We start from the raw sequence: 26582 nt of genomic DNA, 5'->3' as shown, positions 1-26582 counted from the left end.
TTTATTGATATTTAAATATATTAAATATTTCACTGAAATACATGGTACACCACCTTCCCCCACTCCCACAGTGGTTACATTATAAAACCAAAGCCCATGGCCTCTCAGCCCCTGACTCCCCTACCAAGTGGTGAGGAAAAAGAGCAATGGTAATCCAGAGGAAGGGCATAGCTGGCACTGTGGTACAGGGAGCCGGGGTGTGGAGAGGCCCCTCCCACCTGGCAAGAAGCAGAAACAAGTCCCCCAAGGCCAAGGGTTTCCCACCCTGGCTTACTTACCCCCTCATCCCTACTCCATGGCACCAACCATTCCCCTCCTCTTCTGGGATATGGCTGCAGGGGAGGGGAGTCAGTTTTCTGTCTAAACCAGATAGTTTTTCCGCCCCCTTCTCTGATTTGGCAAATGAGTTGCCTGGTGGCCCATTTGTTGATTCATGAAAATCTCCAAAGCAGGCAGTACCAAGCCAGAAATCAGGCCTCTTGCAGGGAGCTGGTATCAGAAGAAGCATAAGGATAGGCAAGAAAACTTCCTGTCCCTTCCACTCCTCCCTTCCCCCAACCTCTTTCTCCTCTGCCTTCCTAGTCAACTTCAAGCAAAATTCAGACTACTGCCTCTGGCTTAAATAGGTACAGGAAAAGAAACCAAGGCACCAGTTACTTCAGGCCAGAGTCAAGGAGGATGCAGGGAAAGGGGTAAAAGGAAGGCAAGGGCAGGAAGGGAATCTAGAGTCCAACTTCCTAACCTGTCTACCAGCATTTGCATGCTTCACAGGAATTGGGAGCTGGGACTAGTCTAGCTGGGCTAGACTGAGACTGAAGTTGAAGGTTTCCCTGTCCCCATCCCCTAGTACCAGTATCTGGGTCCTCAGAGGGAGCCCATGCTACTACCCCAGTCACAATGCATACAACATTCCAGGACACAAGCTGGCAAACCCAGAAATTTTCTGGGCTTTTGGCCACCAAAACCCCAGACAGTTCCAGTGCATAGAGCACTGGAGCTCAAGCAGATGCTTGCTTGGATCCCTGCCCCAGGCGGGGAGATAGTCATACTGCACACATGGCCCCCAAAACGGCACTTAGGGATTTGGCACAAAAAAAAAAAGGAACTCCTCTCCCCAGGCCCATCCTTTTTCTATCACACACCCCCTTCTCCTCTGTACTACCTGGGCATCTCTCTCCATCTCTTGCAACATGAAACCCTGCCTTAATCCCAGAAGACAGAGGCCCCTAGGAGAGGGGCAGCCCAGGTCGACAGCTGAGGAGCAGGAGCACAAGGACACACACAGACCTGGAAAACAGATATGCACACAAACAGCAACATGCACACACAGTTACACAAACACACAGGTCCTCCCCAGTGCCAGTCTTGGGGTGAGACCAGGTTTGGGATCAGGGTCATCTTCCTTAAAGTGCCCTGACCCTTTTCTATTTGGCAACAGAAGGGGTAGAGATGCTCCATGCCCCGCCCGCCCCGCTTTGCCCACAGACAGCAGGAGGAGCCATCGAGGGAGCTAATACTGGCCCCTCCCTGGCCTCCTGCACTCTTTGGCACCTGTAAGTGAACGTCCAGCTCCTGATCTTCTGACATCCACACACACACAGGCTTTCTCTCTGGCTGGGCATTTTCACAGTACCAGTGAGGCCCAGACACCTCTTTCCCTGGAGCATGTAGGAATCGAGGCTTAACTCTGAGCTGTCAGAGGTCCCTTTGTTCCCCTTTGGGGACAGATCATGGGACTAGGATTTGGCAAATGGAAATATTCCCCTGAAATGTGAACAGAGCTGGGTCCATTCCTTTGCCCTACAGCTAGGAAAACAAACAAACAAACCTAGCTGAGGCTAGTGGTACCCAAAACCAGTGCTGGGGACACAGGCATAGCAAAGGCAAGCATGGCATAGGCACTCCTCATGCCTGCCCCAGCCTCTGTACAAAATATTCCCAGGAAAAAAAAACACAACAACAAGAAGAAAGGAAGGAAGGACCAAGCCCTGAGCCCATTGCCCACAGACAGGGAAACAGTTAGGCATGGCAAGTTGCCCTTTAAATTCCTCAGGCAGGAAGGTAGGGCTACCCCCACTTCTGCTGCTGTCCCCTCGACTGCTCCCAAACACTGGAAGAACGTGGAGAGGGAACAGGCCTGTCCCAAGTAAAAGAAGAAAGTTGCTTGGATAATTGCTTCTTGGCTTATCCAGTCGGAGTCATTGGTCCATCGTCCAGGCACAGCCTGCTGGAGTGTTCCCTTTTTGTCATTAGCAAGATCTGGAGGCTCAGTGCCACTTGCCACAGCTCGCCCATGCAAGCAGAGTTCACTCAATGCCCACCTTGATCCCTTCAGGTGAATGTGTAGCTGGGTCCTGCTAACTGCTAGGGCCCCCATTGAGGAAGTAGGTGGTCATCTCTCCCTTGCCCTTTACCTTGACCACCCCTCGACACTCCAGTTGGTAGCCCTTGGCAGCTAGAACCTGGTACAGGTCCGTGGTCACCTGGGGGAATGGGAGAGGAACCTGCTTAGCCCAAAATCTATCCTGCTACATTTGCAGAAGAACACGGGCTCTCTAGACAGGCTAGCTCCCCTCCCCCCACCCCACCAGCCACAGAAGACTGCCACCCTGCCTCTGTCCCATAGAAAGACCTGGAAGCTCTCTGTATCCATGCCCCTCTCCCAGCTTTGGCTCACATCCCCCTCACCTGTATTCGATCAGGAACCCCTGTGCTGTCCATACGACTAGAGACATTCACTGTGTTCCCCCAGATGTCATACTGTGGTTTCCGAGCCCCAATGACGCCTGCTACAACTGGGCCCATGTTCAGTCCTGAGGCGGGGAGAACAGCAAGGCATCAGGGCTAGTGGGTGCACCAGGGCCAGCCCATGGGAGTTATCCCACCTGCTGGCACCTTGAGGAGCCAGAGGAAAAAATAGAAAAGGAGCTGAGGGCCAGTGGCTCACACCCATAATCCTAGTTCAAAGCTAGCCCAAGTAAGAAAGTCTGTGAGAGTATTCTCTCTTAAGTAACCAGCAAAAAGCTGGAAGTAGAGGTGTAGCTCAAGTGATAGAGCATCAGCCTTAAGCAAAAAAGCTAAGGGACAGCACCAAGGCCCTGAGTTCAAGTCCAAGTATCAACACACACACACACACACACAAAGAGGAAGATTTCTCCTTGGAGTCTAGAAAACCATGTTGTAACAGAAGCTACTCTGTGCAAGCTACCAGAAGAAGCATTTTACACTGTTGCTTCTGCAACACCTCTCAAAGATAAGCAGTACGATCCATATCTTATAGACAAGGTACTAGGGTGATACTAAAACAGCAAATAGGGGGCTGGGAAGGTGGCTCAGTGGTAGAGCGCTTGCCTTGCATGCAAGAGGCCCTGGGTTCGATTCCTCAGCACCACATAAGCAAAAAGAAAAAAGCTGGAAGTGGCGCTGTGGCTCAAGTGGTAGAGTGCTAGCCTTGAGCTGAAGAGCTGAGGGACAGCGCCCAGGCCTAGAGTTCAATCCCTACAACCGGACCCAAAAAATAAATAAATGAATAAATAAATAAAATAAAACAGTAAATAGTAACTGGGAATGTGGCTTAGTGGTAGAGTGCTTGCCTAGCATTCATGAAGCCCTGGGTTCCATTCCTCAGTACCACATACACAGAAAAAGCTGGAAGTAGAGCTATGGCTCAAGTGGTAGAGTGCTAGCCTTAAGCAAAAGAAGCTCAGGGACAGTGCCCAAGCCCTGAGTTCAAGGCCCAGGACTGGCAAAAAAACAAACAAAAAAACACGGTAAATGGAGCAGCCATTGTAACAAACTAGTCTGACTCCAGAACCATCTATTAACTAACCACTGCCTGCCACCAGTTCATCTGAGAGGAAACACTTCTATCAGACTGGCTACAGATCAAGACTCAAGAAGTGGAGTTTATATAAACTTGGTGTCACTCCCCTGCTCAGCCACTTACTAGACATTTGACCTTGAGTGAGTAATCTCTGACAGGCTCCTTATCTTTAAAAAGGGGGATAATAATGTGAGGATTAAAATGTGCTAAAAATATAAGGACAGAGCACAGCACACTGTAGACTCACAGTAAACAGTCTCCGTGTGTGTGTTTGTTTGTGTGTGTGTGTGTGTGTGTGTGTGTCTGTATCTGTGTCTGTGTCTGTATCTGCACTTGGGACTAGAACTCAGGAATAGGCCATTGTTCCTTAGCTTTTTCACTCAAGGCTGGCAATTTACTAATTGAACCACACCTCCACTTCTGGCTTTTTGAAGGATAATTAGAGATAAGATTCTCACAGAAGCCTAGGCTGGCTTGGGACTGTGATCCTCACATCTCAGCCTGAATAGCTAGGATTACAGATGAGAGCCACTGGTGCCAAGTCTAGTCTCTGTTCTTGCTATGATAGGTGATATCAAAGGTGGGAAGGAAGCTGGGCGCTAGAGATTCACTACAATCCTAGCTACTCATGAGGCTGAGATCTGAGGATCTTGGTTCTAAACCACCCCAGGCAAGAAAGGCCATCAAACTCTTATCTCCAATCAACCACCAGAGAAACAGAAGTGGTGTTGTGGCTCAAAGTGGTAGAGTACTAGACTTGAGCCATAAAGCTCAGGGACAGCACCTAGGCCCTGAGTTCAAGCCCCACAACCAGAAGAAGAAGAAGAAGAAAAAACGGTGAGAAGGAGAAGCAGCTCCACCCCTGTGACCCCATCCCAGCCTGTACCCTTAGCTTCACCCAGAAATGAGTCCTGGGGGAAATCTGTCAAAGGACCAGGTCCTCTCACCAATCTTCATCTGGAAATTATTGAAGGAGTGTTCATTGATGTGCTTCATCTGCTCCATGAGCCGCATGGCGTAGTCGGCCAGGGCGGTGATGTGGGAGCGGCCCACCTGATCATAGGTGCTGGCATTCAGCCCAGATGCAGCCATGTATGTGCTACCAATGGTCTTGATCTTCTCCAGCTGCCGGAACCGCTCCTCACTGATGATCTGGACAAACACAAGGGATCTGGCTATCAAAGCAAAGAAACCAAACACAGCCTTCCCCCACAGTTCATCCATGCCCTGCTTTGGCTGGCTTCCACTCTTCCCTGTCTCAATAGAGCCCCTCATTTAGTAGATGGTTCCATTCCAACGGCTACTTTCAGGGCTGGTCTGAGGAGTCAAGAAACCAAACAATCCAAGACCCTAGGACAAGAATTACGCATACAACCTTTTCTGAAAGACTAAGTGGGATGGCCCCTCACAGAATATAGGATAGCAGAGAGAAGGTTAAACAGTAACTCCTTTTGGGGAACTGAGTACCATAGTAAGGAAGGGCCTTCCTCTGAACAGTGAAGGTCTGGGGGGGGGGTTCTTGCTGGTCATGGGGCTCTGTCCCTGTGCTTTTTTAAGGCCAATGCTCTAACACTTTGAGCCACAGTGCCAACTGGAGATAAGAGTCTCACGATTTCTCTGCCTGGGCTGGCTTTGAACCATGATCCTCAGATCTCAGCCTCCTGAGTAGCCAGGATTAGAGATATGAGCCACCAGTGCCCAGTGAAGGTCTGTTCTTTCTTTCTTTTTTTTTTTTTTGGTTGGTTGTGAGGCTTGAACTCGGCCTGAGTGCTGTCCCTCAGCTCTACAGCTCCAGGTTAACACTCTACCACTTGAGCTACAGCACCACTTCCGAAGGTCTGTTCTTGACCCAAGTGTTCAGGATCCTTTCTCACATTTTTCTTGCATTTTCTCAAGGGACCATTTTATATAACTTGTCCTCATAGGTCTCAGCCCATACACTATTACTTTCCTCTTTTTATTTATTTTGTGCTGGTTTTAAGGCTCGAACTCAGAGCCCAGGCACTGTCCCTGAGCTATGTTGCTCAAGGCTGGTGCTCTTGAGCATCTCTTGAGCCACAGCTCTACTTCCAGCTTTTCAGGTAGTTAATTAGAGATTAAGAGTCTCACAGACTTGGTTGCCCAGGCTGGCTTCCAAGCTCAATTTTAAGATCTCAGCCTCCTGTGTAGCTAGGATTACAGGTGTGAGCCACCAGCACCCAGCTTGCTTTTCTCTTTTATAATACTAATTATTATAATAAAATTATAACATAATAATATAATACATAATAAAAACACTAAGTTTAATCCTAAATATTACTAGTTAATATCACTACCTATCTTGTCCCACACAGTTCTTTATGTTCTCCTTTGTTCCCCAATAAAGATAAGCCTACACACCCCACTGGAGCTGACCCCTTAGGTGCCTTTCATACTTCTGGGTTCCTGTTCCTACCTCTCCTTACCCCCACCTGTGACACCTGGGACCCTCATCAAATCTCCTGTTATCCCAGTAGCACACACCCCTTTCAACCAGGGTCTTCATCCCTGGTCCTCAGCCAGCGCCAGCCAATAGATAAGTACCTCATCAAAGTCAGCGATGATCTCATTGAGCAGCCGCAGGCACTCGACACCCTCATTGTTTGCCTCCAACTCCACATAGAACTCAGAGAAATTGGCAATGGAGGCAAACATAACAGCCACGCATTCACACGACTGATAGTAGAGCTCATCATTCCGGCGTTCCCGGGCCAGGAAGTGAGCAGCCACATCCTTGGGCAGAATGTTATGCAGAAGCCGCCGGTTGTAAGCCTGGAGCTCCTCCATCTCTTCCTTCTCCCCTGTTGCCTGTGGATACCACACCATTGCCCAGCAATCACCAAGGAGGAACACAGTGGTCAAAATGGGCACCAGAGAGAATCACATGCAGAAAGAAAAGCTCAGGACAGACGAGGCCTAAAGAACAGGCAAGGAAGTGGTGCTGAGGCTCAGCTCAAGTGGTAGAGCACTGGCCTTGATCACAAAGACACTCTGGGACAGCACCTAGGCCCTGAGTTCAAACCCCACAACCAACCAAAAAAATCCAGGCAATTCGGTAGCCTGTAATTCTAGCTACTCAGGAGGCTGAGATCTGAATTTGAAGTGAACCCTGGGCAAGAAAGTCCTTGAGACTCTTTGTCTCCAATTAACCACCAAAAAGCCAGAAGTGGAGGTCTTATTCAAGTGGTAGAGCACCAGCCTTGAGCAAAAAACCTAAAGTATAGAGTGCCCTGGCCCTGAGTTCAAGCCCCAGTACCAGCACACACACACACACACACACACACACACACACATACACACACACAAATGTAGGGAACAGATACAGAATGGGGTAGGAGATGGAAAATAGATACAAAGAGGCATGGAGCCAGGACAGACTTTAGACTTAGGGGCCTGAGCCTTGGCCAGATAGCAAGAGATGTATCTGCAACTTGACCTAGGCTCTGCCCCCAGACTCCTCCCTCTCCCCCACCCAAGTCACCTGCAGTTTCCAGAGGAAGTCCAGGCGAGCTGTTGACTCCACCTGCTGGGCATGCAGATACAGTGCCAGCACAAACACCAGCAGAATCACAGGGGTCATGTATTTGAGGGCCACTCTCCCTGAAGCTGGGCTGAAGATAAGCAGAGAGGTATGCTTGGTATCTGAAGAAGGCATCGGCCAGACTTACCCTTTGCCTCCCTGGAACCTACGCTTACCATTCCAGCTCATTAAAGGTCTCATTGGAAGAAGCCCTGGCAGGAAGATACAAAAGACAAAGTCACTGGGAAGGTCACGGAGGTCAATTTTTATTTTTGGTTAATGTAGGGCTTGAACTCTGGGCCTGGGCACTGTCCCTCAGCTGGTCACCTCAAGGCTAGTGCTCTACCACTTGAGCCATAGAACCACTTCCGGCTTTTTCTGTGTATGTAGTACTAGGAATGGAACCCGGGGCCTCATGCATGCAAGGCAAGCGTTCTAACATTCTACCACTGAGCCACCTTCCCAGCCCCCATCTCCAGTTTTTGAGGGCTTTTCTGCCCAGATTGGCTTTGAACCTCGATTCTCAGATCTTAGCCTCCTGAATAGCTAGGATTACAGGTGTGAACAATTGGTGCCCAGCTCCAAAGGCTCTTTCTACAACCAACTGTGGCCACCTATCACAAAAGATGGTCACAAAAGATAGGAGTTTGCAGAGGAAAAGCCAGTGTGGTGTCCAAAAATAAACCTCAAAACAGAGGAGTCGGGTGGGGCACTGGTGGCTCACGCCTGTAATCCTAGCTTTTCAGGAGGCTGAGATCTGAGGATCGAGGTTCAAAGTGAACCCTCAGCAGGAAAGTCCATGAGACTCTTGTCTCCAATAAACTAACAGAAAATCAGACGTGGCACAGTGACTCAATGTGGTAGAGAGTGCTAACCTTGAGCAAAATAGCTCAGGGACAGCACCCAGGCCCTAGTTCAAGCCCTACATCTGACCAAAAAAAAAAAAATAGGAGTGAGAGGTTTGGTTTCTAGCCAGTATGGCTCTGCCACCAAGCAGGTGGTTATGAGAGTGAGTAGTAGGAAAGTACCATGAAAATGAGAGGGAATTTTTTTTAAAAAATCTAGCCTAATGACAGGAAGTTCCCATGATTGGGGTTTCCTTGGACGAAAGAAATGCTTAGGGTCCCAGGAGCTCCCTCACCTCTTCCCTTTCTCCCATGGGTAAGTGGTAGCATTCTAAAAGCACAAGGGACTGGGCTCCAGTGCTTCTCAGTGACCCTTCAGCATCAAGGAAACTCTTTGGGTAACTTACAAAGCTTAGAATCAACTTACAAGCCATGGACACCAAGCAGGAGGTCATAGTTGTCAAAGATGGTAGCTGCCGGACCCAGCAGAAGCAGCACCAAATAGATGAGTCCCAAGACAATAGTCATGGCCAACTTGCCAATGCTGCTGATGTGCAGGAAGACAGAGCTGGCCAAGAGGCTAAGCAGCATGTTCCCGACGAAGTACTGGGGGGGTGGGGTGGGGGGGGAGAATGATGGCAGAGGCAGTGTTGGGTGACAGAAGAGGCCAGGGCACCCGGGACAGGGAGGGTCCTGTACTCTTCTTCCTGATACATCCTCCCCTCCACAGCCCTCAAACTCCAACTCCCTTCACCCTCCATTCCCAGACTATACTACCCCAGAATCCCTGATGGCTCCTGGAGTTGGGAGGACTTTCGTGAGTTTCAGGATCCCCAGTGCCCATCACCAGGCCTGGCATAGAGGGGGGCACCCCCCTGTCTGAACTACTTGGACACCTCAGGGAAGCTGCAGGTGGGTGCGGTGCCCTCACACAGGGGAGCATCCAGGCCCAGAGAGTAATTGAGCTGTTGTAGGTGGCAGGTGGTGATGTCAGCGGGGGTTAAATTCAACATCTGGGCTGCACAGGTCCGTATGGGAGTGTGGTTACAGGTAAACTGCAAAAATTAGGTGTATATTAGGATAACCAAAGAGAAGAAAGGCCACGTTCCAGGGAATGAGTTCTCAAGGATGACAAGAAGTGGAGGAAATCAAAGAGAGAGGACTAGAGATATACCCTCTTCTTCCCCCTCTTGCTGCTCCTCCCTCCCCCCCTGCCCCCTCCCTCATCCTCCTCTTGCTCCTCCTCTGGGCTGGTAGGCACCTTGAGGGCAGGAAACATGTCATTCCCCTCTGCATTCCCAGTCCCCAGAAGAGGGACTGGCAGAGAGTAGAGGTGGCACAATTCTCAACAGGACCCTTACCATGTTGGCGATGGCAGAGATGAACACAAGCAGGACTGAGAAGATGCCAACTGCTGTGCTGTGTGCCCGGGAGCGAACAATGCTCCGGGATAGACGCTGTAGGACCTTGGGGAACAGCTGGAGTAGCAAAAGACCAAGAAGCAGATGCCATGTTAACTAAGGGGGAAGACTAAACATGACACATGGCCTCCTCTGTCTTACAATATGGAGCTCTGGGGCAGTCCCCTTACATACAGAACCACAGGAGTACACAGCACAGATCAGTACAGTGACCAGCAGCAGCAGGAAGATGCTTATGTAGATCCCAAGCATCAGGGTGGAGCTGGAACAGAAGGGAAGGGTTACTCAGGAAGATGTGGGCGTACCTATCCCACCCTTGAAACAGGCACCAAGGAATAGGGATCTTGTGTGGGTATTTAGGAAGGTTCTAGAAAGTGGTAAGGAGAGACAGGACTCTCACTGTGGGAAGATGAGGAGCTGGATGAAGCAGATGAAACAGAAGACCAACAGGGCACAGGCAACATAGGCTCCAAAGCGGGGATCCACCTTCCGTGAGTACTAGTGGGAAGAGATGGAGCTGGATGAGAGGCCCTGCTCTGCAAAGAACAAGCCCAGGGCACTACTAGGGCCCTCAGAGAAGAAAGAGTTGGTCCATTTAGTGTGAATGTCCACGCCACTCTGTGGTCTCCCCCCGCCACCACATCCCACTCCCAATGATTACTCCTGATGCCTCTCTTATGCTCAGCCCCCAGACCTCATCCTTTTTCCCTGTATCCCCCAAACCTTCTTTTCAAGATCCTCTCTCTGGAAGGTGAGCAGGAACCGGCGCACATGGTCCTTCCGCAGCTGATCGATGCTGCGGGCATCAATGGCACGGCCCAGGAACTCATCGACCTCATCCTCAGGGTTCAGGGCATCTTGAGCACCTCGGCTGAGAGCAGGGGACTTGCTTTACCAGGTGCATGAGCAGTAAGGGTCACATGATAACAGGAGGGCTCCAGCGGCAGCCAAGGTGGGGGAGAGGGCTGTGAAGCCTGTGTGGCTGCTGCTCTCACACAGCCCATCAAAGGCCCGGGAGAGAGGGGAATCTCATTTCCCACAGCCCCATCCCAGAGTCTTTTCCCTCCTCCCTCTCTTCCTCAGTGTTCTGACTTACTTGTCTTTGCTGGAGTCATCAATGCCCTGGAGAAAGGGACAGAATGTGTAAGTTAGGTAAGAGGCCAGCCACTTTTGCTTTGCTATCTCTTCCCATGTCCCAACTAGGCTGAGGTTTCCCCCAAAGAGACTTGGGGCCAGGCACTGGTGGCTCACACCTGTACTCCTAGCTATTCAGGAGACTGAGATCTCAGGATCACAGTTTGAAGCCAGCCCAGTCAGGAAAGTACATGAGACTCTTATTGCCAATTAATCACAGAAAAAGACAGAAGTGGAGGTGCTCAAGCACTGGCCTTGAGTAAAAAGAGCTCAGAGTGCCCAGGCCCAGAGGTCAAGCCCCAGGACTGGAAAAAAAAAAAGACTTGGGGGTAGGGCCCTTGGAATGAAGCCATGCTTCCCACTCCCTGTATCAGAAAGCATATATGGAAAAGGCAATCACAGAAAGGAAAGGCATCATGGAATAACTGAGTGCTAAGGGAAACAAGAAAATAAGGTCTCTTACCATCTGGCGGAACGCCTTGGAGTCCTTGGTCCGGGAGAAGGCCCGATCAGGAACCCAGCGTGGCATCAGTCCTTCCATGGAATTGGCCCGTGTCCTCTGTAGCTTGGCCAGCATGGCCTTTTCCTCTTTCTGTGTGGGCAGAGATGGATAAAGCCTCAAAGAAGGACTTTAAGAAGGCTTTTGCTAGCCTGGTGCTGCTGGCTCATGCCTGTAATCCTAACTACTCAGGAGGCTGAGATCTGAGGATCGCAGTTCAAAGCCAGCCCAGGCAGGAAAGTCTGGAAGACATTTATCTCCAATTAACCAATTAACCAACAGACAACCGCAAGTAGTGCTGTGGCTCAGAGTGGTAGAACACTAGCCTTGTGCAAAATAGCTCAGGGACAGTGTCCAAGCCCTGAGTTCAAGCCCTATCACCACCACCACCAACAACAAAATAAGGATTCTGCAGCTCCCATTTGTCCGTGTCCTTGTCTGCCCCTCCCCAACCCCAGCTCTGCCTTGATTCTGACCCGTTTCTGGCTGGCACCCAGGATGAGGAAGGTCTCAATGCGTTGCTCCTTGAGATATGCGTTGCGCTCACCACCACGGCCCGGCTCCACCTCATAGTCTCCATTCAGATACTGCAGCGTGGCCCGAGTGATGTGGATGCGGCTATATGGGGCCGGGAGGTGAGATATGGGTTCTCCAATCTCATGCCCATTCCCATCCTCCTAGACCTCTCCACTCACCCAGCCCGGCCCCCTGCCTCCATGTGGTTGGCCAGGGTTACATCGTTGGACCACACATCGAACTGCCATTTCCGCAGACCAAGGACACCGCAGTGCACACGTCCACTATGGATGCCCACACGCATGTTGACATTCACGCCTGTCACCTCACGCACTAATCTGGGAAGATAAAGCTCCCGATCAACCCCTGGGACAGTCTTCCCCTCTCCCAAGCCCAGAACCCAGGCATCCCGATGGATAAGGAGAAACCCAGATGCAGCAGACAGAAACACAGCCTTGGCTGGACTTGGGCAGATCACACAGGGCCCAAGAACAAAGATTTGAGAATTTGTGATTATCAGGGCCTGGCCAAATCTTGTGAGATTGAGCTGGGAGTGGAGGAATCAGTTCTCAGCTCTGGCCTGTTTAGCTATGATTCTCAGCATCCCCAACCCACACCCCTTTTCCCAGTCTCCTCTATCCTCCAGCCAGCTACAGGATTCTCAGGAGTTTAAGTGAAGAAAAACTCACTCCCTTCCCAAGTGATAAAATAGATCTCAAGGATAAAGCACCAAGACTAAGCAAAATTCTTGAGGACACATCAAAGAATAGAAGCAGTCTGGGACACCCACAGTTCCAGAAAGCCTAGGAAGGGGGCACTGCTTACGAGATGGCCTCGATCATGTCCACCCCCATCTCCACACAGCAGTGGGCATGGTCTGCCCGAGCCTCTGGCAGCCCTGACACACAGTAGTAACAGTCACCTAAGATCTTGATCCTCAGACAATGGTTTTCCTGAAAGGGGAGAGGTGAAGGGAAAGAAAGGTCTTTACTCTCTCATGTACCGTCCTCACTGCAGCCTCTATTCTACCCCCCACCTCCCCCCCACCCCGCAGCCACCACCAGCACAGCTGTGTTCTCACCACAGTCCAAACTGCCCCCAAGCCCCAGCACCCTCACCGCTGCCAGCTTGTCAAACCGGGCAAAGAGCTCGTTCAAGGTCATGACCAGTTCCTGCGCAGTGCACTGGGAGGCCAGGCTGGTGAAGCCCTCAATGTCTGCAAATAGGATGCTATGGACAACAGCAAAAGGCAAGATAGTCCATGTAGCCCTTGAAGAGTCTATTAAACACCCCGCCGCCACCACCTCCCTGACATCTCTACCTGACATTGTCGTGCTTCTGGATGTAGATCTTGTGGAACATCATGTCTTCTTTTTTTGTGTTGATATCTTCTTTCATCTCCATGGCAACATGCTGGGGCAACACTGACAGTAGCAGCCGCTCCTAGACCAGTGGTTCCAACAGGACACTGCTATCTTCTTTGTTTCACATTTTGATCCTCCCCCAGCCATTCTGCATTGCCAGGGCCCTCCTGTACCTTTCTGGTGATCTGAGCTTTCAAATTCCCTTCTGGACCACAGTTTGACTCTACCCATCTGAGCCCTGAGCAGACATCCATCCCACCCTTCCCTGATCAGCTCCTATTCAATTCTCTAAATGTACTCTTGTCTGCTCTTTCCCACCCTTGGACAGGATAGGCCCCCAGGATCAAAGGTATCTGTGATACAGTCTAAGGGGACCATTCAGATGGGCTCTACAGATTCCCGTAAAGCTGAGGATCCAATCTTCAAATAACTTGGGAGTGAGATGGGGGTGGGGGAAATCAGGGGGAACACCCCCCAGTCAGAGGAAGCAGCCCACACCTGCTGCCGATTCTCATGCTGCAGGTGCAGTCGAGCCTGGATGTAACCGCGAGTCTCCTGAAAGGCTTGGCGTTGTGACACTTCAGCAGGGTAGTGTGTGCAGATGCCAATGACATTGGTGCAGAAGAAGAGCACCACGTTAGCACCAAGCTGCAGGAGGGTGGCAGAGGCAGATGGTGACCACCTTTCAACACACACACACACACGCACACACACACATACACACACACACACCCTGCCAAACTGTCACAACCCATTTCTTTGGGTAAAAAGAGAGTCGTTTGCCCTTTCTTCTCCAAACAGTGTCCATTCTGCAGTGCATCTCTTCTAATCCCCCACAGGATTCCAGATCCTAGCCCTGTGCCTGAATCACTCCATGACTACAACAGCGTTCTTTTCACAGCTTCAGGGAACAAGGGCACCAACTAGGGCCAAGTAGGTCATGGAGTCCTGCCCCAATACTCTGATCTCCTGCCCCACAAGTATCTCAAGCAAAAGACAAATGCTGCTTTCTCTGTATTGATTCTTTCTACAAGAGGCCAGCACCCAGAAGGCCTGAGCTCTCCTCCTATGTAAGACCCATGTCAAGTAATCTCACCTCTCTGGGCCTCTCTATGTTCATCTATAACCCAGACAGGGGAAATAAGATCTGTAAAGTCTCTCCCTGCCCTGTTAGACTGAATAAATATAATTAATACTATTACTATTATTGTTATTACCATACTCAGTTTCTTGGGCACCTCCAATATGCTAGAAATCTAGGTTTTGTTGTTGCTTTCCTTGTGCCACCCCAGAGCTCTTCTGCTCAAGGCTAGTGCTTAACCACTTGAATCACAATTCCACTTCTTCCAGCATTTTGGTGGTTAATTGGAGATAAGAGCCTCAAGTCTCCGCCTCCTAAGTATCTAGGATTACAGGCATGAGCCACTGGCGCCTGGCATGTGCCAGGATTCTAAGGGCCCTTTCTAGATAGTAACAAACGCATTTCTTACAACGCTATGAATTAAGTAACCATATCCCATTTCAAAATTGAGACTTTGACACAGAACTCATTAACTTGCCCAAGACTGCATCGTGGATTGTGGCTGGCATGGGAACTTGAGTCCAGGACAGACACTGCATTCTATACTCTCTCTGTCCAGTGCATCCCAGGTTTTTGAGGCTCCTCTCTACTGACTAGCTGATGAGGATCAACCTCAGAGTTCAGGCTTACGAATTATCCATTCTACTGACACAAGAACTACCCTTCCATTGGGGCTGAGGTGCCACTGTGCCTGACCACCACCACCCCTGACGTTTGTCTTAACCCTGCCAGGCCCCACACCTAGGAACAGCTCCCACCCTAGATATAGTCAGCTCTCCATCACCATCAGTAGCATTGTGTAGGGAGCAAGTCCAGCTTTACTGTTGCTGGAAACTCAGGGGTTAAGCTGGGACTTGCAGCTCCACCCCAGAGCTGGATAGGGCAGGGCTGTGGTTGGGGAGAAGGGAGGGAAAGCTCACCAACAGCCCTGAACCAGAACTAGTCCTACAGATTTGGAAAGGACACTCAATCTTTAGCACCTCAGTTCCTCTGTGTGAAACTGTGGTTTGCCTAACCCCTAGGCATTTCAGCTTTGACCCTTTAAAATTGGTCTCCTAACTTCCCTTCCCTGTCCACAGCACAAGGCCTCAAACGGGCCTAAGCGGATCTCTCCCTTCCAGCAGTAGGGGTGAAGAGGGGGCACACAATCTCCCTTGGGGGCTTCTAAGAATAGTCCCTAGTAGAAGAGAGTCGAAAGGGGGGGCACAAAACAGGCAACTTCCCTTCCTAGCCCCAGGAGCCCTAAAGGAAAATGTGAGTCATGCTGGAGGGAAGGGGAAGAGGGATGAGAGACTGAAATAACTCTATCCACACATATCCCTGTCCACTGTGAGAAAAAAAAAAAAAGGATGCTAGGGCATTGGGAGGGACTTCTGCCTAGGCTGGGGTCACTGGATGAAAGTGTTCCATGGATCTAAAGAAGTGAGTCAGGGAAGAAAGGCCCTTCTCACCATCCTGAGCTGGGAAGAGACTAGTTTAAGAGGTTAGAAAAGAGACCACAAGTCTCCGCCCCATCCAGAAACCCACAAGCCCAAAGGGGCACCAGGAATTGTCCTCAGTGCCCCAGGCAGGCATAGGCAGCATGGCTTTCTCCACTATCATGTGTGTGTGTGTGCTGAGACCCATGGGGATCAGGCTGTAGCCAGGCACCCCTGAGGAGATGGGAGGCTGGCAGTCCTGTCCTCCCTAAGGCTGAGCCTCCCCAATCAGTACTCAGCCTGGCTCTGGGCACCATGCCAGCTGAGAGCAGGAATGAGAAACACACCCAGCTCCTGGCCAGCCCAAGAGGAAGGGGGAGGGGAGGAACTACCTTCAAACTCCTTCTCCCCTAAGAAGGGCAATCCAATTTCAGACCCCCTGCTTGACAAGACAATTGGAAAAGGATCTGGGGGATTAGCATGAGCAGAAAGATCTGGCCCTTTAAGAAATCGCATAGTGCCCAGCAGGCATATGCTTCACAAACAAGCCAGCTATAAAGTTACTTTGAAAAAGGTACTTTCTGTTCAGGAGTGCAGGCTGGGCGGGGATGGGCATCATGCCAGAGCACCCAGCCTCTCATCCCAGGAGACCCAAGCAACTTCCTCTCCACGCATGAGGCCATGGTGGGCTATAAGGCCATGAGCCTTTGACAAGGCAGTGATTGGTTCCTCCCACACGGAGGGAGGCAGATGACCACACTCCAGAACCAGCACCAAGATGGTACTACCTGGGGACCGTGCCTATGGCAACCAGGCCTCTGCTACTTGGCCAAGAAAGGTAACCTGAGATGGCAGACCACACAGACATGTTTCTCTGAAAGTGATTTTCCCAAAAGCCCTGCTGGCCTTCTGCACAGCTGGCCACCCTCAAATGATAATCGTGCCCTGTCAGGTCACACTCTGAGAAGGTGGAGTCCTAACAGCAATACCTTGCATGAGATACTATTTTTAACCTATGTTTTGCAGTCTGTGAAACTAAAGCCAAGAGAGATGGAGTGAGTTGTCTAAGATCCCATGGAGGAATGCAGCTTACTGGACAGCCAGGTCTGATCCTCACTCCACACAGCTACTGATTCCTACTTCAATCAGAACCCTAAGGCAGTAGCTGGTATAGTAGGAGAAAGCCTCAAGACAGGGCTGCACCCAGATGCAAAGGTGAGGTGATGTCAGGCTCTCACAGTCCTGTATTTCTGTTGTCCAACCCCCTTCAAATCACTCCTGGCCCAGGAGAGACCTAACCCAAGAACTCCTCTTTCCCCATCCTCTCAAAAACTGCTTTGGAGCTGGGTACTGGTAGCTCACACCTGTAATCCTAGCTATTTAGGAGGCTGAGATCTGGGGATTGTGAGTCAAAGCCTTCCTGGGCAGGAAAGTCTGTGAGACTCTTGTCTGCAATTGACTAGCAAAAAGACAGAAGTGGAGGTATAGCTCAAATGATACAGAGTGCCAGCTCTTGAGTGAAAAAGGCTGAAGAAAATGCTCAGGTCCTGAGTTCAAGCCCCAGTACCAGCACAAGAAAAAAATGAAATAAAAACTAATTTGGTCTGAATAGAGGACAAGGTGACATCTTCCATCCAGATCACCACTCAGAGTTGCTTGTCGAGGATGGCATCAGGGCCTGTAGTCTCAGAGATCATCATGGAGACAGAAATGCCAAAGCCCGAACCCAGCCTGAACTGCTTCTCTCAGCCCTTACAGCATTCTATATTATGTCTCTCCAGGCTGTTACTTCAGCAGGATCAAGACAAAAAGCTGCTGAGTGTGGCCTATGGTGACAGCATTCAGGCTCCAGGCCTGGGGCCCTCCCTCCTCTCAGCAGTGCCATCTGCTCCAGGATCTAAATAGAGGCCTATTCCTGAAACCTGGCCGCCTGGGTACAGCAAGACACCCCTGCTATCCAGGATACATATATGACTCACTCATCCTTCCTTAGCAAAAAGACCCCTTCCCTCTCCTGCCCCATGCACTTCACCGCACACACCCACCTGCTTCCAGAGGAAGGCATCTCCACGGTTGAGTTGCCAGGCCAAGATCAAATGAAGGATGGAGAGGCCCAGGCCACTCAGCACTGCGGCCCGCATGCGGATGGGCAGGAGTGTGTAGGTGATGTAGACAAAGAACACGGGGACCCAGAGGCCTGCTGAGGGGCTGTGTGGGTTGGCTGCCAGGGCACCTCCAACCTGCAGAGCTGCCAGGATGCCCAGCACCACGTAGCTCACCACCCACATGGAGTCCTGTCGGAAGCTATGTCGGTTACACACCACCATGAGCGCCACGAAGAGGATGGCGGCACAGACCAGCAGGACCACATAGGCTGGATGAGGAGAGGTGGGCGCAGCATGGAAGGCTAGCAACACGGCGGTGAGCAGCACCAGCACTGCCATCAGCAGCGTCAGGCTACTCTGGTTCATCTGGAAGAAATAGCGTTGGTATAGGCGCTCCAGCTTGGCTGAGCGGAATTGCTTCGACTGGAAAACCTGCACAAGACGGCGCCAGCAAGATCGTCCACTCCTGGATTCCGCATCAGGTGCCACGTCAGCTGCCCCACCTGCTGCTGTTGTCATCTCAGTATCCTCAAAGCCCAGGGCCACAGCCCGCAACCCCAGCTCCATGCCCCTGCCTGGGCCAGCCCTCCGAATGAACGCCTCATCCTGCCAGGGGCACCGTGCAGGAGCTGCAGGAGTGGGGCTGGGTGGTTCTGCATCCTGGAGGCAGCTCATGTAGCGGGGTGCACAGAAGCCACTGGCTCGAGTCCCATGACGTGGGCGCTTCTGCCCATTGCGTTCACCCCAAGCTGTTTTCCGTTCATCCACTTTGGGAACCAAGAGGCCACTAAACCATGACATACTGCTGGGGAAAAAAAGGATGAGAGGGCATTAGTACCACCATCAGGGCTACTGCCTCCCATAATAGCTCACCACCTGAGCCCTTCTCAGGAATGAGCTATGAACTTTAATACACACCATCCTCATAAAATTCCTGAGGTAGCCCAGTGCTGGTAGCTCATACCTATAATCCTAGCTGCTCAAGGAGGCTGAGATCTAAAGATCATGGTTCGAAGCCAGCCTAGACAGGAAAGTCCATGAGACATTTATCTCCAATGAACCATTGAAAAGCTGAAGTATAGCTGTGAATCAAGTTGTGAAGTGCCAGCCCTGAGTAAAAAAGCTAAGGGACAGTGTCCAGACACATACACACACACACACTCCTAAACAGTGGCATCTCCATCTCCATGCAACAGGTAAAAACAGGTAAGGAAACCAAGATACAAGGAGGTGAAGAAACTTGTCCAACATCTAACAACCATGTAAGTAAAAGTTTAAACCAGATTTTTTTAGTCGGTCACAGGGCTTGAACTCTGGGCCTGGGCGCTGTCCCCCAGCTCTTCAACTCAAGGCTAGTGCTCTACCACTTGAGCCACAGCGCCACTTCCCTAAGCCAGATTTGTTTGACCCAAAGTTAATACATCTAAAAATTCACCTCCCCTCTAAAGTTAACATTGATCTTTATTTTCTTTTGTAATCACATACTCAAAGGCCCAATTCAAGGAGTGACACTGCCTATCAATACAAAGGAGGAGAAATCAAGTTCCTACTTAAGCATGGTGACAAGAGCCCCTCAGCACCACTAGACCATGGCCACTCGTGTCCCAGACAGGTCCAGAAGAAAACCTCCATTTTCAACCTGACATCTCTTAATCTTTTTTCTTTTATGCCAATATTAAGGCTTGAGCTCAGGGCTTGGGTAATGTCCCTTAGCTTTTTTTTTTCCCCCAGTTGTGGGGCTTGAACTCAGGGCCTGGGCACTATCCCTGAGCTTCCTTATGCTCATGGCAAGTGTTCCACCATTTGAGCCACAGTGCCACTTCTGGGTTTTGAGTGGTAAATTGGAGAGAAGAGTCTCACATGGACATTTCTGCCTGGGCTGGCTTTTAACCATGATCTTCAGATCTCAGCCTCCTGAGTAGCTAGGATTACAGGCATGAGCAACCAGCACCCAGCCCCCTTAGCTTTCTTTCTGTTCCTGAGTACTTCAGCTCAAACCTAGTACTCCACCACTTGAGCCACATTGCCACTTCCAGCCTTTTCTGTTTATGTGGTGCTGAGGAATCGAACCCAGGGCCTCATGCATGAGGGGCAAACACTCTACTGCTGAGCCACCTTCCCAGCCCCTCCCTTAGCTTTCTAACTCAAGACTAACATTCTATTACTTGAGCCACAGCCTAGGCTGTCTTCAAATCTTAATCCTCAGACCTCAGCCTCCTAAGTAGCTAGGATTATAGGCGTGAGCCACCAGTGTCCAGCTGGTGTTGGCAACTAATCCCCATAATTCAATACTGCAAGCCAAATAAATCACGTCTGTGGAATGAGTTCTGCCTATGAGCTGCCAATTGGTGACCTCTGAACAAAGGGGAATCTCTTTCCACATCCTTCCTCAACACACACACACACACACACACACACACACACACACACACCAACATGCTAAATTCAACTTCCCACAGGTCACAGCTCAAGTGTAACTTCCTAGGAAAAATTTTCCAGCTACTTTACCTCTGTACATTTCCTCCATAGTATTTACTGTAATTATAATTAAATCATTCATGTTTAATGTATGTCTCTGCCCCTCTGACTAGAAGTTTTGTGAGAATAGGAATGTCTATTTCGGTCAATGTTTGTTTGTTTTGGTTTTTGGGTTTGTGTGTGTGTGTTGGTCCTGGGGCTTGAACTCAGGGCATGAATGCTATCCCTAAGCTGATTTGCTCAAGACTAGCACTCTATCACTTGAGCCATAGCTCCACTTCTGGCTTTTTTTTCCCCAATAGCCTGAAATGAAATTTTTATTTTTCTTGCTCACATTTTTTTTCTGCCTTGATTTCTTTCAGTGGAACCTTTATTATGACACAAAAACTCCTACTATTTCTTTTCATGCCCAATTAAAAACACCAGATAAGAAGACATAGAGTATATACAGGCATACAAAATAAAAGTAGGGGAAAAAAGCATACATAGAGTAAAGCAGCATTGTTTTGAACATTCATTTGTATTCAGTCCTGAAGAATCACAGAGAACACTTCTGGCTTTTTTGGTGATTAAAGATAAAAAGTCTCATGGAACTGGGAGTGGGGGCTCACGCCTGTAATCCTAGCTACTCAGGAGGCTGAGATCTGAGGATTGTGGTGCAAAGCCAGTCCAGGCAGGAAAGACCATGGGACTTTTTTTTTTGGTCAGTCAGGCTTAAACTCTGGGCCTGGGCTCTGTCCTTCAGCTCTTCAGCTCCAGGGTATCGCTCTACCACTTGAACCACAGCGCCACTTCCAGTTTTCTGAGCAGTTAACTAGAGATAAGAGTCTCATGGACTTCCTTGCCTGGGCTGGCTTTGAACCACAATCCTCAGATCTCAGCCTCCTGAGTAATGAGGATTATAGACATGAGCCATCAGTGCCAGCTATTACTGGCTTCCATAGAAGGGACTCAATAAGTGTAAGGGCTGCTTTAAAAAACAAACAATAGGGCTGGGAAGGTGGCTCAGAGGTAGAGCTCTTGCTTTGCATGCTCAAGGCCCTGGGTTCGATTCCTCAGCACCACATAAGCAAAAAGAAAAAAGCCGGAAGTGGCACTGTGGCTCAAGTGGTAGAGCGCTAGCCTTGAGCTGAAGAGCTGAGGGACAGCGTCCAGGCCCAGAGTTCAGGCCACACGACCAGACCCAAAAAAAAAAAAAAACAACAAACAATAACAACAACAAAAATAAAAACCCAATGAGCTAAAGGCTCATGCCTATAATCCTAGCTACTCAGGAGGGTGATATATCACAGTTCAAAGCCAGCCCAGGCAGAAAAGCCCATGATACTCTTATCTTCAATTAACCAGCAAAAAAGCTGGGAATGGAGGCATGGCTCAAGTGGTAGAGTACTAGCCTTGAATGAAAACAAGAGCCTGAGACCTGTGGCCCTGAGTTCAAGTCTCAGTTTCTGCACCAACATACATACATACATACATGCGCCCAGAAAGCTCAATGGCACATGGCTACAGAACAAATTCAAATAATTGCTAATAATAATAATCCTAACTTTTCATCTTCCTCACACACCAAGATCAGTCTAGCCTGGGACTCTGGTTGTTACTGTCTCCTTTTCTGGAACAAGAGCTCCTCAGGTCACTGCCCAAATATCCCCCTTATCAGAGAGACTCTGACCACCCTTTTAAAATAACAACTCCCTTTCCTGGGGCTCCCTATCTCTCTTCCCAGCTTTACACTTTCTCTTTCTCCACAGCTCTTATCAGCAACTGCCATTCTATATATTTTTCTTCTTTGTTCGTGTCTGTCTCTACTAAGTGGGATGTCAACTTCACAAAGGCAAGGATTGGGCCTTGTTTTGCTTACTGCAGGATCTACAACACCTCATAGAAATTAAATACAGATACTGGCTGAGTAGATGGATGGCTATTGGATGAATGGATTCGATTACATGTTTCTTCTCTGTGTTTTAAACCTTTCCAAAGTCTTTTCACACGCCTAATTCCAGCTGAACTTCACCAAAACCCTGTGAAGCTAGTACTGAGGCTACCTAGGGCACAGGACAGGCAAGACAGGAATAAAGAAAAACTAAGGTCAAAGATTAGGGTAAGCTGGGCACTGGTGGCTCACACCTATAAGCCTAGCTATTCAGAAGGCTAGGATCTGAGGAACACAGTTCAAAGCCAGCCTAGGCCAGAAAGACTGTGAGACTCCTATGTCCAATACTGAAAAAGCTGGAAGTGGAGTTATAGCTCAAGTGATGAGTGCCAGCCATGGCTAGGAAAGTGGATTAGTGGTAGAGTGCTTGCCTGACATGCATGAGGCCCTGGGTTCAATTCTATAACACCACATAAGCAGAAAAACCCGGAAGTGGTGCTGTGGCTCAAGTGGTAGAGCGCTCGTCTTGAACTAAAGAGCTGAGGGACAGCACCTAGGCCCAGAGGTCAAACCCCACAACCGACACAACACACACAAAAAAAGAGTGCCAGCCTTGAGCAAAAAACGCTCAGGGGCAGTGTCCGGGCCCTGAATTCAAACCCCAGGACCACTACCCCACTCCCCCCAAAAAGAAAGAAGGGTAGAGTAATTGTAGTTGTGTAAAGATCCTGGGTAACCTAAACAGTCTGGGATCCCAGGTTTCCTGGAGGGAGGTGCCTTGAACTGGGTAGATTCCACCACGCCGGCTTTGCCAGGTCTCCTGGCTGAGCCCGAGTCTTGAGAGGATGAACATGAAAGTATTGTTCCCCACAGATACTATTTCCCCACCAAGGTCACACTCCTTCATCTCACAGGCACCATGAGGGGCCTTTTGGACTTAAAACATCAGTGACATTTGTACTCACTAGGGAACTAGTGTGGAGCCTACCCAGCACTTACCCCACAGAACCAGCCACTCAGGAAATATAATCAACACTCCAAGCAGTCACCCAAAAGCCTCCAAAGCAGAATGCAAAACTGAAAACATCTCTGTATACCCAAACCTCCATCCCTTAGCCAAGTTCTCTTAGCATCCCTTCTATATGTCATAGAGTAGCATACCCTTCAACCTTTTAACATCACCAACAGTGTCATCTCAAAGACAGATCAGGAGTACAAGACTTTTGGTCAGCTGGCATTTGAAAGAGGTCACCAAAGAAAGCCTCCCTCTTCTAAAGGCTTCATAGAAAGTATGATCTGCTGGGTACTGGTGGCTCAGACCTGTAATCCTAGCTACTCAGGAAGCTGAGATCTGAAAATTATGATTCCAAGGCAAGAAAGTTCATGAGACTCTTATCTCCTAATTAACCACCAAAAAGTCAGAAGTGGAGTTTTAGCTCAAGTGGTAGAACACTAGCCTTGAGTGAAAAAACTAAGGAACAGTGCCCAGGCCCTGAGTTTAAGTCCCAATACTGGTACAAAAAAGAAGAAAAGAAAGAATGAAGGCAGGAAGGAAAGAAGAGAGGGAGGGAGGAAGGGAGGATGGGAATATGGTTTAGTGGTAGAGTTCTTGCCTAGCATGCATGGAGCCCTACCTAGGTTTGATTCCTCAGTACCACATAAACAACAACAACAAAAAAAAGCTGGGAGGCTGGGAAGGTGGTGGCTCAGTGGTAGAGCGCTTGCCTTGCATGCATGAGGCCCTGAGTTCGATTCCTCAACACCACATAAGCAAAAAGAAAAAAACCAGAAGTGGTGCTGTGGCTCAAGTGGTAGAGCACTAGCCTTGAGCTGAAGAGCTGAGGGACAGCGCCCAGGCCCAGAGTTCAGGCCCCACCACCGGACCCAAAAAAAAAAAAAAAAAGAAAAAAACCAGAAGTGGTGCTGTGGCTCAAGTGGTAGAGCACTAGCCTTGAGCTGAAGAGCTGAGGGACAGCGCCCAGGCCCAGAGTTCAGGCCCCACCACCGGACCCAAAAAAAAAAAAAATAAAGAATTAACACATAAAAAAGAGAGAGAGAGGACAGGAGAGGAAGAGGAGAGGAGAGAAAAGGGGAGGAGAGGGGAGGAGAGGAGAGAGAGAAGACAGAAGTGGTAGGCTGCTGGCCTTGAACAAAAGAAGCTCAGGGACAGTGCCCAGGCCCTGAAGTTCAAGCCCCAGGACTGGAGGGGGGGGAGGGAGAGGGAGAGGGAGGGAGAGAAGTAGAGAGGGGGAGAGAAGTAGAGAGGAGAGGGGAGAGGGGACAGGAGACAGGGAGAGAGAGGGAGAGGGGGAGATTAGGAGAGAGGGAGAGGGGGAGAGAGGGGGAGAGAGGGGAAGAGAGATCTTTGGTACAAGACATTACCATAATTATTAGCTAGTTCCACTGCCTTGGACAACTTATTTAACCTCCCTGCTTGATTTTCTTCATGTGTAAAATGGGAATTAAAAGGGTCCTGAGGAAAGAATACAATACCTCTATCATGTAGTAGACCTTGGCAATATTAATTCTTCTCTCCACCTTATAACCCTCTGAGCCCTAACCCCTGCCAGGACCCAAGAGATAGAAAGACAAGAGAGACATAAGCAGAACACACATCCCTCCAGCCAATCAGATGCCTGGTTCTATCAGACCCTGTGTCCTCAGCTGTCAGTCCCCAGAGCTGTTGGGAACAGAACCCAGAGTAAGTAGGTTTCCCATTACCCCCCACCCCCCCACCCCAGCCATGACATTTTGCTTTAGCCTCCTTTCATTCTCCAGTCCCCTGCCCTGTTATCTCCCCCCACTACCACTGGCCTAGACCTCTGTTCCCACAAGGCGTATTTCTGGCCGTGTTCCCAGCCTCTGGAAAGCATATCCGAGCATCTGGCTTCTACCCACAGAGGAAGGAGCAGACACTATCAGGGGAATGCATGACCCTTCCAAGAACACTCTGACCCCCACAAGGGGATGGCTTTAGAGCTCTGTAACTGTCCAACTAACTACAACCATCCTGCCCACAGCCCCACTGTCCATCCCGAAGAATTCCCAGAACTCCTAGCGCTCTATGCCAGGCTAGTATGGCAAGAAAACAGGAGGGCACTGTTCCAAGACACAAAACTTCTCTAAAGGGTTTCTCCCAACGCGCCCTGTCCAGGAACCCATCACTCTGAATGGGGGAGTGCAAAACCACATCGGTGGAGTCAATCTCCTGACCTCCTTCCTCCCCTGAGTCCCTGGTCCTTTGCTTCTTTCACAGATCTGTCTCCAGGCAGGCCACAGCCATATCCCAAGCAGCCTCACAGTCCCAGACCCAGGGCCTTCTAGATCTCAATTTCCTCCCAAACCCTCATCTTCATGCTGAAACTGGAGTCTGCAGAAGGCCAGGGCCCAGCCCTACGGAAAGCTTTGACCACTGCTTCACCCAACTCTTCTTCCCAGCGACCTCTCACCCCTCCTGTCCCCAGGGCCCATCTGTCCCTGTCTTCTTTGGCAAAATGAGCCTCCAGGGTTTGTTTGTTTCTTTCTTAATGACTTCAGAAAGTTCCTCATAGAAAACACTATCCAGGTTAAGGCCCAACAGTGCCAACACCGCCCACTTTACTGGGATGTGCCTCCATTCCAGGCCTTTCCAGATGTCCAAGCGCCTTCCCAGGGCCTTCATCTGTAGGTTCCCTGTTGCCTTCTCCTCCTTTCCCCAGCCCTGGCACTTGCTCCCAACCCAGTCCTGAGCAGACAACCCCTCAACCAGGGACGTCCAGCAAGAAGCGAAGCTGGAGGGGGAAGGGGGGAGTGATGGGGACGGGGCTCTCCCCCCACCTAATTCCTGTCTTCTTCAGTCAGGCCCCAGAGCCCACTCCCAATAAAGTTTGCCCCTCCCTGCACACCCTGCACCAGGCCGGCCTTGGGGAGAAGGAGGCTCGGACATGATCCTTTTTATTGCAAATGTCTAGAGTAAAAAAGCAAGGAGAGGGGGCGCCGCCCCGAGAAGGCTTTCCCTAAGCCCCTCTAAATTGCATCCACACTCTATCTCCAACTGGAGAGACTCACCCCACCACCACCCGGTTGCCAACCCCTCGGGACAACCCTTCCCCCAGTACATGCCTTCTCCCCTGCTCTCCTCCGGGCAAGCCTGGAAACTCCAGCAAGTGGAGGAAGGGAATCGGCCAGCGGAGAGTGACAGTGTGGAGCCTGGAGCCCGGCCTGGGGGCGAGGGGGCTGGGCTGGGGGGCTCCTGATCCTCTCCATCTCCTCCAGGATCCCACACACACGCACACACGCCAGCCCCCACACCTCAGGCTGCCCCACTGCCTCCTCCCGAAAAGAAAATAATGAAAGACAGTCAGCCCTGACCACCCCAGGCTTCGCTGCCCCCCAACTCGAGCCACGCTGCTGCTGTGGCTCCAGCCTGGAACCCCAAAGCCCCGCACCGCCACTTCCCCGGCCTGCGCCGGCTCCCCGCGGGCTCACCTGCCGGCCCGGGTCGGCGC

At 50.3% G+C, this 26582-nt stretch overlaps 1 protein-coding gene across 1 annotated transcript in view; it reads right to left on the bottom strand.

Annotated features, from left to right (window-relative positions):
* The window catches only part of Adcy6 (adenylate cyclase 6), a 27159-nt gene continuing 577 nt past the window's right edge, over nucleotides 1–26582 (bottom strand). Inside the window, exons 2-22 of the mRNA XM_013018828.1 lie at nucleotides 17685–18546; nucleotides 13639–13788; nucleotides 13098–13219; nucleotides 12895–13006; nucleotides 12602–12729; nucleotides 11956–12114; nucleotides 11737–11878; nucleotides 11225–11353; nucleotides 10724–10749; nucleotides 10351–10498; nucleotides 10028–10125; nucleotides 9802–9889; nucleotides 9568–9684; nucleotides 9103–9261; nucleotides 8634–8812; nucleotides 7538–7573; nucleotides 7323–7452; nucleotides 6386–6649; nucleotides 4771–4975; nucleotides 2689–2813; nucleotides 1–2483 (exon numbers count right to left, since the gene is read on the bottom strand). Of these exons, the coding sequence (XP_012874282.1) occupies nucleotides 2358–2483; nucleotides 2689–2813; nucleotides 4771–4975; nucleotides 6386–6649; nucleotides 7323–7452; nucleotides 7538–7573; nucleotides 8634–8812; nucleotides 9103–9261; nucleotides 9568–9684; nucleotides 9802–9889; nucleotides 10028–10125; nucleotides 10351–10498; nucleotides 10724–10749; nucleotides 11225–11353; nucleotides 11737–11878; nucleotides 11956–12114; nucleotides 12602–12729; nucleotides 12895–13006; nucleotides 13098–13219; nucleotides 13639–13788; nucleotides 17685–18545 (3504 nt within the window). The 5' untranslated portion in view covers nucleotide 18546 and the 3' untranslated portion in view covers nucleotides 1–2357. The remainder of the gene's footprint in view (nucleotides 2484–2688; nucleotides 2814–4770; nucleotides 4976–6385; nucleotides 6650–7322; nucleotides 7453–7537; nucleotides 7574–8633; nucleotides 8813–9102; nucleotides 9262–9567; nucleotides 9685–9801; nucleotides 9890–10027; nucleotides 10126–10350; nucleotides 10499–10723; nucleotides 10750–11224; nucleotides 11354–11736; nucleotides 11879–11955; nucleotides 12115–12601; nucleotides 12730–12894; nucleotides 13007–13097; nucleotides 13220–13638; nucleotides 13789–17684; nucleotides 18547–26582) is intronic.

This window comes from Dipodomys ordii, unplaced genomic scaffold (genome assembly GCF_000151885.1).
Source record: "Dipodomys ordii isolate 6190 unplaced genomic scaffold, Dord_2.0 Scaffold42, whole genome shotgun sequence".
In the NCBI taxonomy this organism is placed as follows: domain Eukaryota; kingdom Metazoa; phylum Chordata; class Mammalia; order Rodentia; family Heteromyidae; genus Dipodomys; species Dipodomys ordii.
Note: the sequence above shows the minus strand (reverse complement) of the source record. Positions and strands in the feature narration are given on the sequence as shown.